Source organism: Myotis lucifugus, unplaced genomic scaffold (assembly GCF_000147115.1).
Source record: "Myotis lucifugus unplaced genomic scaffold, Myoluc2.0 scaffold_200, whole genome shotgun sequence".
Lineage (NCBI taxonomy): Eukaryota > Metazoa > Chordata > Mammalia > Chiroptera > Vespertilionidae > Myotis > Myotis lucifugus.
This window is the reverse complement of record NW_005871248.1, coordinates 2,187,403-2,204,457: the sequence shown is the minus strand read 5'-3', so window position 1 is coordinate 2,204,457 and position 17,055 is coordinate 2,187,403. Positions and strand designations below refer to the sequence as shown.

The 17,055-nt window shown below is 36.1% G+C and overlaps 1 protein-coding gene across 6 annotated transcripts in view; it reads left to right on the top strand.

The window, feature by feature from the left end:
• Nucleotides 1-17,055, top strand: part of ATP9B (ATPase phospholipid transporting 9B (putative)) — a 139,314-nt gene that overhangs the window by 37,711 nt on the left and 84,548 nt on the right. For all 6 annotated transcript variants that reach the window (XM_023761177.1, XM_023761180.1, XM_023761178.1 and 3 more), the window contains 2 exons: nucleotides 6,616-6,667; nucleotides 11,901-11,995. In XM_023761177.1, the coding sequence (XP_023616945.1) occupies nucleotides 6,616-6,667; nucleotides 11,901-11,995 (147 nt within the window). The remainder of the gene's footprint in view (nucleotides 1-6,615; nucleotides 6,668-11,900; nucleotides 11,996-17,055) is intronic.

The window sequence follows — 17,055 nt, the reverse complement described above, 5'->3', positions numbered from 1 at the left end:
TAAAGAAGGAAAGGTAAATGGAAGCTAAAGAGGATTACAAAGAAAAAGTTCAGGACCGTGTAGGAAGAGGCCATTAAAAAAACCCCACATTGGTCAGAGGTGGAAATCACTGGGCTGCTGGTGGCCTGGGGTATAACCGAATGAGCTGACTGCATGGCGGTAGCTGTTTCTCATGCACAGTCTTTCCTGAGGAACAGTGACTCAATGGACAGTCTTTTTATTTTTTATTTTTTATCAAGGCTCAAGAACAACTTTAAAAAATATATTAAATAAGTTTTTAAAAAACCTCTTACAGAGTAGTGTGAGCCCTTAGTGCCAGTTGGCGTGCAGGCCACATAGGAGCATAGCAGCCTGAGCCATCTGTGCAAGATACTTAGTACAAGAAAGTCATCTTCCTCAAGACACTGCTACATTAATCTGTACCGAGAATGATTGGGGTGTGTTTGATGTGACAAAACTAGATGAAATTAAACAGACTGATTTGCAACTCATTTACATAGTATTCATTTATATGGATACTATAAGTCACTAATTTTTATCCATTCTTAGATTTTCAGGTGGTTTCTATTGTAAAGTGCTACAGTGAACATTCTTGTACATTATATCTTTGCACATTTCTAGAAGACAGATAGTAGTCATATAAATTTTGATGCAGTTCTTTAAAACATCAACATTGCCTCACAGTTTTTGTGGTCAGGAATCTGGGTGCAGCTTAGCTAGGTCTCCTGGTTCCAGGTCTCTCTCAAGGCTTCGGTCAAGGATCCATCAGGTGGCTGTCACCTTCAGGTCCTATTGGGCCTGTTGGCAGAACTTGGTGCTGTGTTGGACTTAGGACCTCAGTTCCAGGGACTTTGGTTTGAGGCCTTTCCCATTTCTGGCCAGATGGGCCTCTCTACAGGGCAGCTCATAGCCAGCTTCCAGGAAGCAGATGATAGAGGGCTTGAGGGTGCTGGCTGCATGGACTCCTGGCTGTGAGACCTGGTCCCATCGCCTTCAGTTTTCCTTTCGATTTTAAGACTGCCTTGTGTTGTGGGGTTGAAAACTGGGGTAGAATCTGTGAATCCTCTCTTTTCAGTACCATCCATGATAGGACTGGAGGGGATCACTTTATTCTTGTAAAAATCATCTGTAAAAGCCTATAGCTGGCATCACCCTCAGTGCATGTTGGATGCCTTTCTTCTGAGACTGGACACAGGGCAGGTGTTTGCTCTACCACACTCACTCAGCTCGCATTTCTAGCCACTGAATAAGGCAAGTAAAGGAAACAGAAAGAATTCAAATTGGAAAGGAAGAAGTAAAAATGCCCCTATTTACCGATGACATGATTGTGTATGTAGAAAATCCCATGCGATCTATAAAAAATCTCTCAGAACTAAAGAGTTCAGCAAGGTGGCAAATTATAAGATACACATTCCAATGCCAGTGCCATTTTTATATACTGACAATGAACATGTGGAAACTGAAACTAAAAGTTCAGTGCTCTTAGTCACTGCTGTGGAAACACAATCTTAGCTATGCCAGAGATAGATAACGTGTGTTCAGGAAAGTGATCAAAGGTCTGAGTAAAGAGGTACATTATAGTCTTGGACTGGAACATTCCCCAGTTTCCCCAAAATTGATCTGTAAGTTTAATACACTTCCTATCAAAATCTTAGCAAAGTTTTGCTTATTTGTTTTTTAAACAAAATAAGCTTATTCTGAAACTAATTTGGCAACGCCCAGGCCCTAAAGTGGCTAAAATAGTCTTGGCCAGGAGAGTAAAGGGAGAAGAATCACTCTTCCCAAGGTTAAGGTATCCTACCTAGACACATTAATAGCATGGTGTGCAAGAAGGAGAGAACCAAGATCAACGAAACATTAGAACCCAGAAATAGACTCACCCAAATATGCTGAAGGGTGTTTGACAGAGTGCAAAGCAGAGAAAGTGAAGAAAAGCCAGCCTCCCGGAGAATGAGGCTAGAGCTGTTTGGGCATCTGTGGGTAAAAACCTTACTCTAAATGTTACACTTTATACCAATATTAAATCAGACTGGATCATGGATTTTAATGTAAACTAGAACTGTAAAAATTTAGAAAAACATAGGAAAGATATTCAGAATCCAGGGCAGGAAAGTAGCTCTTAGACTGGACATCAAAAGCATAATGCAGCAAAGATAAAAACATTGATAAGTTGCATCTCATTAAAATTAAAAACTGTGCTTAGTGAAAACACATGTCAGTATGATGAAAAAACAACCTACGAACTTAGGAGAAAATATTTGTAAACCACTTCTGACAAGGATTTGTTCCTAGACTTTGTAAAAGCTGTTGAAAGCCAACAGGTAAAAAAAAAAAAATCAAATTAGAAAAAGGACAAAAATATAAAGAGAAATTCACCAAAGAAGATATACAGGTAGAAAATAAGTACATGAGAAAATATTCTGTATCATTGATCACCTAGGACTGCAAATTAAAGCAATGAACTATCACTACACATGTAGCAGAATGGCTACAATGAAAAATGGTGCCAGCACCAAATACTACAATGATGTGAAAAGTGGATTACTTATATATTTCTTATGGGAATATCAGATGTTATAGTTATTCTGGAAAATCATTAGTCTCTTAAAAAGCTAAATATGCAAATATTATGTGACCCAGCAATTGAACTATTGAACCTTTATCACAGAGAAATGTTAATTTAAGTTGGCACAAAAGCCTATGCATGAATGTTAATTTAAGTTGGCACAAAAGCCTATGCATGAATGTTTATCATTATTCATAATAGCCAAAAATCTGAAACAGTCTTGATATCCCGACTGGTGATAATCTGAGAAACTGTTGTCCATCGGATCATCCTGCATCACGTTAAGGAGGCAGAGGTCCTGTTGTCATGGTGCTCATAGTCTTGAGGGGAGGGAAAGATAAAAATATCTAATAAGCATTTGGAGTTATCAAGTTTATTTATGAGTGCCTCATAGAAAATGAAACATGATAAGGGAATAAAAAGTAATGGTTTGGAAATGCAGTTAAATAAAGAATTTCATTTACAGTAGCATAAAAAAGAATAAAATACTTATAAATAAAATAAAATTTTTCAAGAATAAACAAAAGTACAAAACATATTTGAAAGCTATAAAAAATTGTGGAAGCATATTAATAGATCTAAGTACATGGAAAGACATCCCATGTTTGTGGATTAGAAGTATTAATATTGTAAAATGGCAACACTCCTTAAGTTGACCTACAGGTTCAGGGCTATCCCTTTCAACTTTCCAGCTGACTTCTTTGCAGAAATTGACAAGCTGATTCTTAAATTTATATGGAAATGTAAATTCCATATAGGGGTGCTTTTTTTTTGACCCAGTACAGTTAGGAGATTCTTCCATTTTGCTGTGTGTATCTGTGGGGGTATGCGTATGTTCCACATTAGTAGATACTGCAATTGGTTGAATAGCCAGTATAATTTTTAAAAATTGAACAAAATTGGAGTAACCACACTTTTTCATTTCAAAACCTTATACAAAGTTATGGTAATCAAGACAGTGAGGGTCTGGCATAAATTCAGAATTGAGAGTCCAGAAATAAAGCTGTAAGTTTATGGTTAATTGATTTTTGACAAGGGTGTGATTGGGTGGGTGCTTTTTTTTTTGGCCCAGTACAATTAGGAGATTCTTCCATTTTGCTGTGTGTAGCTGTAATTCATTTGTTTTGTTGTTGCATAGGGTGCCTTTTGACCATTCTGCTGTTGATGGCTATTTCAGTTGCTTTTAAGTTTTGCCTATTGGGACTTTTGTTTCTATGGTGCCATGCCTGGGCTCACCTGTGCTGCTGCATTTGTGCCTGGGTGGAATTGTTGGATGTGGGGGTATGCGTATGTTCCACATTAGTAGATACTGCAAATGGTTTGCAAAGTGACATTTCAAATTATACTGGAATCAGCAATGTGTAAGACTTCCCATTGCTCTACATGTTTGCCAACACTTGGCATCATCAGTCTTTTTAATTTAGCATTTCCAATATGTATCTAGCAGTTGTGGTTTTAATGTGCATTTCTTTGAAGACTAATAAAGTTAGACACCTTCTTGTATGATTTTGGATGTCTTTCTTATTTGGAAAGAGCCTGTTAACATCTTTTGCCATTTTCCATATATATATATATATATATATATATATATATATATATATATATATATATTTTTTTTTTTAATAAATCTTTATTGTTGAAAGTATTACATATGTCTCCTTTTTTGCCCCCATTGCCCTCTCCCCCCCCCACACCCCTCCAGCCTTCACCACCCACTCTCTGTGTCCTTAGGTTATGCATATATGCATATGAGTTTCTATGTAATTATATATGTGTTTTCTGATGGTCTTAGGCGACCCCTGTAAAAGGGTCGTTCGACCCCCAAAGGGGTCGCGACCCACAGGTTGAGAACCGCTGGTCTAGGAGGACTTTGACATTGAGAAATATAATTCATCTGGAATTGATTTGTGTTTTAATTGAAGTAGAGATCAGGTATTCTCCCCGCTCCCCATGGGTATCTAATTTTTTCAGCACTATTTCTTGAAAAGACCATCATGTCCTAATAGGTCTGCAGTTTTATCTTCCTCCTAAATCTGGTGTCTTTCCATGTTTGGGATTCCTTCTGGAGCCTGCACTTTACATTGGTGTAATTATCTCTCTCTGTTAAATGCTACCTTGCCCTCATGATTCTACTTTAATATTTTCGTTTTGCTGTATTGTAAACTCAACTCTCTGTGTTTCTGACATTTGTCTTGGTTGTTCTTTTGCATTTCCTGTAAATATTAGCAATACCTTGTTAATTCCCACCTAAAACCATGGCAAGATGTTGGTTGGGTTTGTGTTGAATATATAGGTCAATTTATGAACACTTGACATCTTTGCAATACTATACGTTCTAGTTTTGTAACCTGATACATTGTATTCTTTTAGGTTTTATTTAATTTCAGTAATACTTAATAGGTTTTTATAGAGCTCACCAATCTTTTATTAGTTTATTTTTATTAGTTTTTTTATTACTGAAATGGGAATATTTGAAAAATACTTATTTTCTTGCTGCTTATTACTGATATATATTGAAAGACCAATCAGGAGCCAAAAACCAGGATTACAGGCTTTATTAGGGGAAAGACCTGCCAGGCTGTCTCGCAATGGGAGAACAGCAACCCATGCAGAGCTGAGCACACCTTTTGAGGGGAGGAATGGGAAGGAATGGGGGCTTAGTGTATTTGGTGCGCGCTGATTGGTGGCTTAACGTAAGGTCCATATAAGGTACATAGTTAGGCACTCTGGTACTTAGGGACAAGGGCTTAGGGTATTTGGCAGGTGTTGATTGGTGATTCAATGTATAGTCCATATAAGGTACATGGTTAGTCACTCAGGTATTTCTGGGCTGCAAGTTACATCATACTCCGCCCACCAGTTGGGGGGAGGGAGGATCTATCATATATGAATATATGTATGTAGGTATATATACATATATTTGTTTTCTGTGTCATTCATTTTTATTCTTATATTTGTTTACATCCTTGTACTTTCTCTGTGGCTCATTGGCTCTTTTTTTTTCTGCTTTCAAATGGATATTTAACTCTTTGACCCTGTGTTTTTAACCTCCCTGTTTGATTGTGTGCATTTACTTGTATATATTTTCCTCTTCACACTTTCCTGACTTTGGCTGTGTTCCACATGTTTTGATGTGTTGAGATTTTATTACTCTTTAATTAAAAATATTTTCTAATTTCCATTGTGATTTCTTCCTTGACCTAGGTCCTAGGAGCTCTTTAGATCTTAATAATTGCCCTTCTTTCTTCATGTTAGAAAGAAGTAGCTCTATCCTACAACATATTTTTCAACTTATATTTGTTTTTATTGCCTGCTGACTGACAAATAATCCATTTCTTATATCATATGTAGGAAAATCTTTATGAGGTCTCAAAAATATAAATAATTCATGAAATTATGAGAAGTATTCTTATTATAATTATTTTTTTTTAGCTTGATTGAGTTATTAGTAATCATGATTAAATAAATGTATGACTAGTAATTTATAAAAGTTCTTATGTGCCATACAGTACGTTTGAGTTATTTTTCCTTTTCTGCTTTATAAAAGAACACCTCTTCAAATTTGTGGAATTTGTTTTTGGTTATTCAGTTTTACATTTATTCATTCATTTAAAATTTATTTAGTGTTTTATTTAGGATATGCTCTGTTTTGTATGAGGCATTGTAAGAACGTTGTCCCCGCTTTCTTGGGTCATTTACTCTAATAGGGAAGATACAATTTTTTTTTATAAGGTAATAACTTCTGTATTATGAGTTAAGGTACAACAGAGGCCACAGAAATGGCAATATTTAACATTTCTCAGAAATGGAGCAGTTTTCAAGCCATCACTAATACCATTTACATGGTACATTAATGGAAAAATCTTAGAAGTCCAACTAAAATATGAATCAAAATATTCACTTTTTAAATACAAATTATAAATTGAATTGCTTCAACATAAATTTTAATTTAATCTTTTTCATTACTTTACTATTTCTATTTTGGAATGGAGTTGTGTTCATTTATAAACTGCATATAGGTAATTAACATTTTATATTACTCTCTACAGAATCAAAGAATTCCATCGGACATGGTATTTCTTAGGACTTCAGAAAAAGCAGGTATTTTTATTTACATTGTTGATGATTTGGCATTTTGGCAGTTTAATTTTCATTTTAAAAGGAAAAATATACCAATTTTTCTTTGAATAATAAATCATTTAATTCATTAATTTCTAAATTACATTTAATTTTTGATATTTAAAACAATGATTTTACTGTATAATATGTTTGTTTAAAAAATATAATCCTTTCAGAATCTATATATCAAATGAGTGCTGTCATTCATGTCTAAATTGGTATCTAAATAATTAGATGATGTTATTGGAAATTTTATTGCTATTCTGCATTTGCAATTTTATTAATTCAGCAAACATTTACTTACCACTTACTATATTTCAGGCACTATGTGGTGCTTAGGATATAAAAGAGAGCAAAGCCAAATTGCTCCCCTTAGGACTCATGATCTCTGTATTTAGAGTTGCTGATTTAATTTTTTCCATTTATAAACAGCGTTTTCTTAAAATGGCATTTTAAGTCATGAGAAAGAGGAAAAAAATTTCCTCCTTTTATCAACTGTAGCTATGTTACTCATATTGCAAGGTGAGGCTGCCTTTAATAGCTCAGCTACACCTAATAATCAAGCGAACTCGGTATATTTGGCACATTTACTTTATTGTGTGAGACTTAATGGGAGGTTTTGTTTTCCCAAAGGGGTAGAGACTGGAAAGCTACATTTCCAGTCCATTTTCCTTTCCTCTTGGAAATACAGTTGGACTCCTTTTCCTGTCCAGGTAGGTGAGGTCATGTCCTGAGGGTTGGCCTTGGCCTTTACCTCTTGTAGCCACCTGCTCTTCTCCTCCCTGCACGACTGGGCCCACAATAATACATGACTAGGATAACCTTAAAAGCTGCCTGTTGAAACGGCAGAGCATTCCTCAGCTTAGGTTCCTGAATGACTGTGGAACAGAGTTCACTCTCCTTACCAGAGTCCACTTCTGGTAATGGACTCTGTGCGAGAGAAATATTCTTGAAGTTCCCATGTTCGAGGTTTATCTTGTAAAATAGCTAGTGTTCTCTTAACACCTGCAGTGCTGTAGCAGGCAGGTCACAGCTTTGCCTTTCCCTTCACTTCTTGTTTTTTATAGAGCCTCCAGCTCAGCCATGAGAGATGAGGGCCTCTTAGGCCTTCCGGGGCATGCAGGCAGCCCTGCCTGGGCAGATGGCCTTCTAGGCTCCTAGGAATGTGTTAGAGCTTTTCAAAGCCCCTTTCTGTCATCTGATTTTCTAACTTTTTTTGTTCAGCTTGTTACCCCAGCTTTATGACCACCTGAGGCAGCAATGACATTAAGCAATTGTTTTTTACAAACATCCCAGGGAAAACACTGTTTTCAGTGAATGACCTCTGCATCAGGTCAAATCCTGTCAGGTGGTCACAGTTCTCTGGTCATGGGGTTTGGGGACCCCTGAGTTGGGTTTGGGCCATTAAGTGGCTGCTAGATTATTGGTTTTCTCAGTACTGTGGAGCTGTGGAGATGGGGCAGAATGTTGGGAACAGGGCAAGTCAAAACACAGCTCACTCTTAGCTAGATTTAGCTGTGTTTCTTGAATAAATGCACCTGAGATTGTTGCAAATTTTTTATTATATTCTGGAGTTCTGAATAAGTTACTTTTAACAGTTTTTGCTAATGTTCTCATGTAGTTGTGGAGAAATGGATTTTCAGAGATTTTTTTACACTGCCATCCCTGCTGACATCACCTACTTATTTATGATTTGTCTTTGTTTCTAAATATATTCATTATAATGAATAACAAAAATGTTTCCATTTGGAAGATGCTTTTTTATTAATTGTTCTTTTAATGACTGTATTGGAAATATATGTAAGATTAAGAATATTACCCTAAATATGGAAATGGTTTTAGATGATCAACTTAAAAGAAGTGCAGTATATAGATTGTGTTAGGAGATAAAAAATGAAGAAAATTCAGCATTTTATAACTGGAAAATAGAAATGTCCATTTTTCAGAGGAGGAATCTGAGAACATAAATTCTTCACTAAAGATTATATTACTAATAGCAGTTTTGAAAATTCTTCTTAGGCGTCTTAATAATCTTTTTAAACTGTGTCATTGTTATGCAGTAGTAAGACAGCAAGACAGAAATAGAAATAGCACATTGGGCAAGGGAGATACTCCGCTGTGTTAATTGTAGATTAATAGCATTCTGTCCAAATTGATGATGTTTCAAAGAGTTCTTCTTTTATTTTTCTTTAATTTTGCGTTATATTTCATGGTATAGGGACAGTTACTGTGTAGTGTAAGGATACTTAATATTTTGGAGGTCAAGGATCTCTTTGAGTATCTTAAAAATTATTTCTTTGTTCCCCACAAAAAACGTACAGAATATACATGTATTCTAATTTTTTATTGTTTTATATATTTTTGGAAGGTTATTAATGGAACTGGGTTTAGGACCTTACTTGTTTTAGCCTATGATTCTATTATATTCCTCAGTTTTCTTCTTTCTTTATCTCAAATTACAAAAATAATTACTAATTACTCATATGCAAACTTTCAAATGTCCAATATCTGTTTCATGCTAGTTTTCTTTACTTTGTAGAATGGACCAAAAGCTTCCCTGCTGTATAGAATTTGTACAAAACTTGCTTTCAGTCAAGGATTTTTAGCTTTGGGAATTCTGTTTATATGACTCTTAAGTAATTGTTTTGAGTGTCTTAATTGCCTAATTTTCAAAAGTACACATATTTAGAATTTTGTGTGTGTCTACTATCACTGCTAATATTATTTTATTACTTTTCAGTTTTTGTTCAGAAAAACCTGATAATACATTGTCTGTTATAATAGAAATCTTTAAGCCCAAGCCAACATGAAAGTCCTAAATCTATGCAGCTGTTCGAGCCTGGACAATAGCCATGGGGCGTTTGTCAATACAGCTCTGCAAGTCTCTTCGTGGCATCATATTGACTGTGTATTAATACAGGGTATTCTATTGGGCCGTCAGCTGATTGTTTAGAATGTAAATGAAGCTGTTGATGGATCTGGTGACTGATGGCTTAAATTCCAATTAATCAATTGCTTCATCCGTTTCTTAATTCAGATCAAATATCTCCTGAATGCACACAGTTCTTTTAGTGGTATTAAGAGAAATTAATGCTTGAGAACTAATTTTCATCAATCTCTTATAAATGCCAATATCTTTTTCACTTGTCTCCTAAGTGATGACATTATAGTTTAAGTGCTGGGGACATATTACAATAGCTCAGCTGTCACTTGTTGTGGGGTGAGGGGCAGGTAAATGACACTGTACTCATCCATGTTCTCTCGGTGGTGCTATTCATCTTGCCACCAGCTTAAAAATTTCATGCAGAGTCATTAAGTCATATAAATGATTTAGAAATTAAATTTGATGGCAAACGATCTGCTATTATATATGCAAAGTCAATGTCTATTTTTCTTTTGTTGGGCACATACTGTAGCCCATTTCTTTCAGAGCTATTGGATTCATGAACTGTTGCAGGTAGTCTGCTGATATTACAGGGTGACTTGTACAGAATATGACAGACTTGTACTGCTTCTCACAAAGTCCCAGCAGTTCCTTTGTCACCACCTGGTGTGGCTCTCCTATGTGACACATATACTGGTAGATCTCAATTTTATTGTCATTTGACCTGTCAGCTCTTGTCAATTATACAAAATAAAATCAAGCATTCATAATAAGACTGTAATAGGATATAAGCAGACCAATTTAATAATTGATTTTTGCTGAGCCTTAACTGGCATCAGTTGAAGCACATGCTTGCTGTTAAAAAAATTAGTAGATATAGTTCATGTAAGATAAGTCCACTTGGCCATACTTATGCAGCTCCTTCTCTCTTTAAATCATATCAGTTACTTCATCATTAGTAATGTTTACTGTAATGGAAAATAAATGTCAATTTCCTGTAAATTTTTAAAATAGCACATAATTATTTAACATAAAGCAAAGAAAGGCAACTGTATTGTTTCCAGTGTTTCATAAGTTATAGCAATCTAGCTAGAAAAGCTTTCACCTTTAGAAACACAGAATGTTTAAAATTTAAGAAACTCTAGAGAGTCTCACCTTTTCTTATTTTATGTATTAGAAAACAAACCTGGAGCAGAACTCTGGCACTGATGTTTCAAAGTGTCAGTCAGACTTTGAAATCCAGTCCCTTTTACTTTTATGTTTTATATCAGATCACACACACAGGCTATGAGGTAATCATGCAAATATTCAGATGATATTCTTGTAGATATATCTTCATTTGATAAACTGGGCAATTGGAAAATCAATCCTGTTGTGCCTGAGGAAGGTGAGCTGTTCTCTGTGACTCTCCAGGATTCATGTTGGCGATGGTGATGCCCCTGGCATAGGCTGGTTAAAGGGTAAAAGTTAATGGTGAAGGGATCTCAAGGGGCACACTTTTGGCACTGAATTGCTGGTGGTTATGATTAGCAGAAAGAACATTGGCTGGTGTCTGGTATTTTTGCCACGTGAGAGAGCAGAGAATGCCCATGGTGTGCAGGGGCCCTTCTGCAGTTTAAGTGAACACGAGGCTGGTATAGATGGGGTTGGCACAGTTCCATGTTGGTTTTAGAATGTGTGTTAGGTGTAGTGGACTAAGCTGTGTGAAGAGATGTTCTTATTTCTCTACCTTAAATATTTCCCCAAATTTGAGAAATAACATCACATGATTGTCATCTGTGTATGTCATTCTGTGCATACAAAATGTGCTATTCTGTCTTAGGGTGGGTTCTGAGAAATGGTGTGATAGCATGGTCAAAGGATAGGATTGTTGAAATTTAATATTTTTTCATAAGATTTGATAGGGTTATCAGTATGACAGTAGGTCTGGCCAGGGTTTTGGCATTTTAACTGTGCCTTTATGATGAGGAATGTGTGTTTTCTGATGGTACCTCAGACATTTTATTATCAAAGTCATATCACACATTCTTGGATATTTTTGAGTATTTACTTATTGTTTAGTTATCAGAACATGAATCAAAGGTAGAAATGATCAGTGTGGTCTTTCTAAAATAAAGTGCTATTAATCTTAAACCTTAATAGCCAAGAACGTCAAATAGGAGATGAGCAAATAGTTAATCATCTGTATCTTTTCAGCAAACTCCTTTTGAGAATCAAATAAAGAATTTTGTTTATGGGAATTTCTTTGGATATTGTTTTGGATCTGACTGTGTTGTAGAATTTTAGTTTTTAAAGTAACTAACTCAGAAATTTTTCTTTTCTAATTCTAAGGTTCATGTTTTATTCGAACGGATCAACTAGATGGCGAAACTGACTGGAAGCTGAGAGTGGCGGTGAGCTGCACGCAGAGGCTGCCAGCTCTGGGGGTGAGCACCACTGCAGTTACCCCATCATTTATGTTTAGTGAATTTCTGTTTGTACCAACTAATGTATTGAATGCATCGATAATTTTAAAAAATAATATTTACTACTAATGAAGGACATTGAAAACTATGCCAAAATAATTTCTGTGCTATCTTAGCATATAACCTGTTGAGGTATAGTTTTGAATGTTCCTACCAACTTGACACTGAGGTTTTCTTTCTTTCTCACCCTTTTTGTTTTTATTTTTAAACCCTCTCTGTCCAGTAATCTTTGAAATGGAGAGCTTTGGTGAGGGTTCAGTGGTCCATTGAAATAAAATCACAGTTTTGGTGCCCTGGCCAGTGCGGCTCAGTTGGTTGGAGCATCATCCATTATACTGAAAGGTGGCTGGTTAGATTCCTGGTTAGGGCACATACCTCGGTTTCGGGTTCGGTCCCCAGTCTCTCTCTCTCTCCCTTCTTTCTAAAAAAAATCAATTTAAAAAAATAAAAACACAGTTGTGGCCATTTGGTGCTTACTTTGTGTTATATGTAGTATTTATCTGATTGAGAGAAGTTTCATTTTATATGATTCGCTGATATTCAATGGACAATGAAGAAAGATTGAGAATCTCTGAGGTAGAAGTGGGGAACCTTTTTTCTGACAAGGGCTGTTTGGATATTTATAACATCATTCTCGGGCCATAGAAACTTATCAACTTAAAAGTTAGCCTGCTATATTTGGTCAAACATTTAATGAACTCACCCTTAATGCCTTGGTGGAGCCAGACAAAATGATTTCGCAGGCCTTATGTGGGCCTTGGGCCAGACGTTCCCCTCCCCGCTCTAAGGGGAGAGAATTGGATACCATGGATTTGGTCCCTTTCCTTAGGTTGGTTGGCTTTGGATAGAAAAACCTACTTGTGTCGCGTCCAGTTAACAGTTCATCACCGTATTCAGCACGAACCTTCCTCATTCCCCTGTGTCCTGGACTGTTATGTTCACATGTTTAAGACTCAGGAATAGTTTATTCTGTGGGTGTTTTCGGTTGCCTATACGTTAGGTGGTCCCTCTATTGAAATTCATTTGATCATGCTCCGTGTCCTTTTCATATATTGCAGTATTTGATTTGCTGATATTTTATGAAGGATTTTTTTATGCCTATGTTCATGAGGGATATTTGTCTGTGTTGTATTTGTTTTAATGTTTTTGCTTTGATATGTAGGGGTACGCTGGCCTCATTAAATGAGTTAGGAAGTCTTTTTGTCTCCTGTATTTTTTTTGAAGTACTTGTATAATAGTATTGTTATTTCTTTTTAAATATTGAACAAATTCACCCTTGAAACTCTCTGGGCTCGGAGCATACTTTGTGGGAAAGTATTTAATTGTGATTAACTTTCTGAATTAGATAATAGAGTTCATCAAATTTTCTGTTCATTGGAAATTTGTATTTTTTGATGAATTTATTTGTTTCATATAAGTTGCCAAATTTATAATATTTGATTATTGTTTTTAGTAGTTGTTGATCTTAAGACCTCTTTCATTCTCAATATTGGTAATATACATCTCTTTTTTCTTGGTCAGTCTAGCCAGAGGTTCATCAATTTTAGTGATCATTTCAAAGAACTTGCTTTTGGTTTGATTGATTATTGTCTGTTTATTTTCAGTGTTACTGATTTCTGTTATCTTCATTTTCTTCATCCTACTTAGTTTGTGTTTAATTTTCTTGCTTAACTTTTTAAAGAAGTTTAGACTCTTGATTTTGTACCTTAGTCTTTTCTGGCAGAAACGTTTAGAGCTATAGATCTCCTAAGTATTACCTAGCCTGTGTCACACAGATTTTTATAGACTGCACTCTCATTATCATTTAGTTTAAAATGTTTCTAATTTCTTTATGGTTTCTTCTTTCACCCCTCATTTACTTGAAAGGATATTGTTTATTTTCCAAATATTTGGGGATTTTCTTAATGTCTGATAATTTATTTGTTATTTAATTCTGTTGTGTTAACAGAATGTATTCAGTTCTATCTCAGTCCTTTTATCTGTATTGACTTGTGATTTTGCCCCACAGATGGTCTCTGGGCCAGTGTTCCATGTGTGCTTAAAAAATTTTCCCATGTGCCATCACCTTACTACTTAAGCATCCAGCTGAGTTCTTGTACTATTTGCTAAAATGAATTGGTTCTTGTCATTAGACATTCTTGCAGCCTGCTGATTTTCTATAGCATTGAGCCAGTTGTTGGGGTGGTGCTATTTTGCTCGGTTACAGAGTATTTACTCTTTGTGTCCTTTCTTCTTTTTTCTAGCAAGCATCCTCAAGTAATCTCTCCAGGGTTAAAGGGGAAGGAAAGATCATGAATCCTAAATGACTGGAAGGATTTCAGTTGGCTGTCATTCTTGGATGGCAGCCCCACTTCCAGGATTTCTAGAGTCACTGGAGTGGATACTTGGAAAGAGTTGCATTAAATAATCATTTATAGTAGGTTTAAGAGTGATAGAAGATAAAGTGCAGGGTTAAAACACTGTATTAGAAAAAACTTTGTTTTAAAGAAAGCCAAACATAAGCCAAGCAAACAAAAGCATGTAGGGTGTGGTTGCATTATTAAGAATTCTAAGGAAGTGGGGCAGTGGTGATGGAGGCTGAGAGCGGGCAGGGAGGCCTGCAGAGGGGAGATAGAAATGTCCCACATTTTGGGTGATGGGGGCTGAGAGCAGGGCAGGGAGGCCTGCAGAGGAGAGATAGAAATGTCCCACAGCTTGGGTGATGGAGGCTGGGAGCAGGGTAGGGAAGCCTGATGAAGGGAGATAGAAATGTCCCATAACTTGGGTGATGAAAGCTGGGAGCAGGGCAGGGAGGCCTGACCAGGGGGATAGAAATGACCCATAGCTTGATGGTGACGATGTCATAAGCATATACATGTGTTAAAATGCATGAAGTTGTATACTTCAAACATGCGCAATTTATTGCATGTAAATTATATCTTAAGAAAGTAGTTGAGCCGAAACCGGTTTGGCTCAGTGGATAGAGCGTCGACCTGCAGACTGAGGGGTCCCAGGTTTGATTCTGGTCAAGGGCATGTACCTGGGTTGCGGGCACATTCCCAGTTGGAGATGTGCAGGAGGCAGCTGATCGATGTTTCTCTCTCATCGATGTTTCTAACTCTCTATCTCTCTCCCTTCCTCTCTGTAAAAAATCAATAAAATATATTTTAAAAAAAAAAGAAAGTAGTTGAACTTACACTGTAATTATCTGTATTTTTTAGTATTCTCATGATGACAGGAACTGACATTTTATCAGATTCAGTATTATGAAGATTTTTTCATTTTTGTTACTGACAAAAACATATAAATTTCAAAATATTTACAAAGTTATAGTTTGTAAGTCATATGCTAATTAAAAATTTTTATGGTTGATATATTTTGATAGGGACTAGCATTGAGCATTTGGATTGAACAACTGTGTAGTAAATGAAAAAGTTTTAAATTTTGATATTACTGCAAAACCAAAAAGCAGTATATTAAAAAAAAATTAATGGAATTTCTGACTCATCAATCAGATTAAATGTGTAGCTTTATATAATTGGGCAGATTATGTATAGAAACTTTCTTCATAGAAAAGAAAGCTGTAATTTGATTATGGATACAGACAAGGCAATTTAGTCTTTCATTTAATAGCTTATGCTGCCCATAACTGTCACTCATTTTGACTTTTCTGTTTCTAATGTAATGGATTTCGGGAATATTTGGTGTTCTTCGCTATTTGACACATCATCAGTTGAGCATTGTGTCCATCGTGACACAAGGAATAAGTGAACCTACAGATCTTAGAGCTTTCCTTAATGAACTGAGGACACCATCAAGAATAACCTCTCTAATTTGGTTGCATTCCCAGAGCACCTAATGTGATCAGAGAATTAAAATTTCGACAAGCCCTTTAATATAGCTGTGCTGCAGATCCTGCAGTGCTGGCTCTGTGTCTTGGTACTGCACAGGCGCCTGTCTAGGAGGTACGCATTCCAGGCACCCTAGACATTCGGAAAATATGTTTCTAGCTTTTGTGATCAGGCAAATTTATTAACAACAATGAGGTCATAGTAATTTTCAATAAATCATGACTTGCTGATTTATTTTAAAGGATCCATATAGCAGTAAACAATACCATTTACATTTAATGAGTTTTATTGAACGAAAGGCAATTTTATTTGTAATGAACCACATGTTATGATTAAGGATGTATTTTAATGACCTTTAAGTAATGCGAACAAATGTTGCCCTTGACCTAATAGCAGAGGCTTTCCTACATGATTGAAAACTTCAGAATGGTTTTTAAATTATCATGAAAAGCTTCGAATGGCATTCTCATTATTGTGCCATCATTCAGTCATTTGATGTCTACTATACTAGATGAAATGCATTCCCCTAAATGTTCATACACATGTTGAAGTGAGGATGGTTGCTAGCTTGTTCTTTATTTCCATGTCTCCAAAGGTAATCTGTTATATGAACATTTTATTTTTTGAAAATTACTATGATGGTATAATAAACTGATGAATGATTCTCAAACTGGCCTTATCCTAGGAATCATTGGCTGCTTGTTAAACATTCTAGTCATGTTTTCATAAGTCTAAAATTACTATACAATGTATTTCTTCTTGTGTAAACTAGCTTGACTTAATTAACTTGAAAATAAATTTTTATTAGTTAATATATAGTCTCTGCTGCAGTCACAGACCCACGGTGTTGAGCTGCTGTACTCCCCCTTCAGCTGGTGTAGCATCTCTGCTCCAAGGCCTCCTGGAAGGTGTGTGAGGAGCTTTCCCAGAGAGTGTGTAAGTCAGGGACAGGGATGCGCTAGCTTTCTGCCCGTTGGCGTTGGCGGTTCTCTGCGGCAGGGTTGCTGTGTATTGAACTTGATAGTGGCAACAGTGTTTTCCATGGAGAATCATTTTGGTAACATTCTGTGAGTAATTTTTGGAGGTTAGTATTGGTCCTCTTCCCTCCTCTGATTTTATGTATTCAATCCCATTCTGCTCTGAGGAGTGGTTTCTGTTTCCTGTATTGATCCACCTCAAATCAAGAGAGAA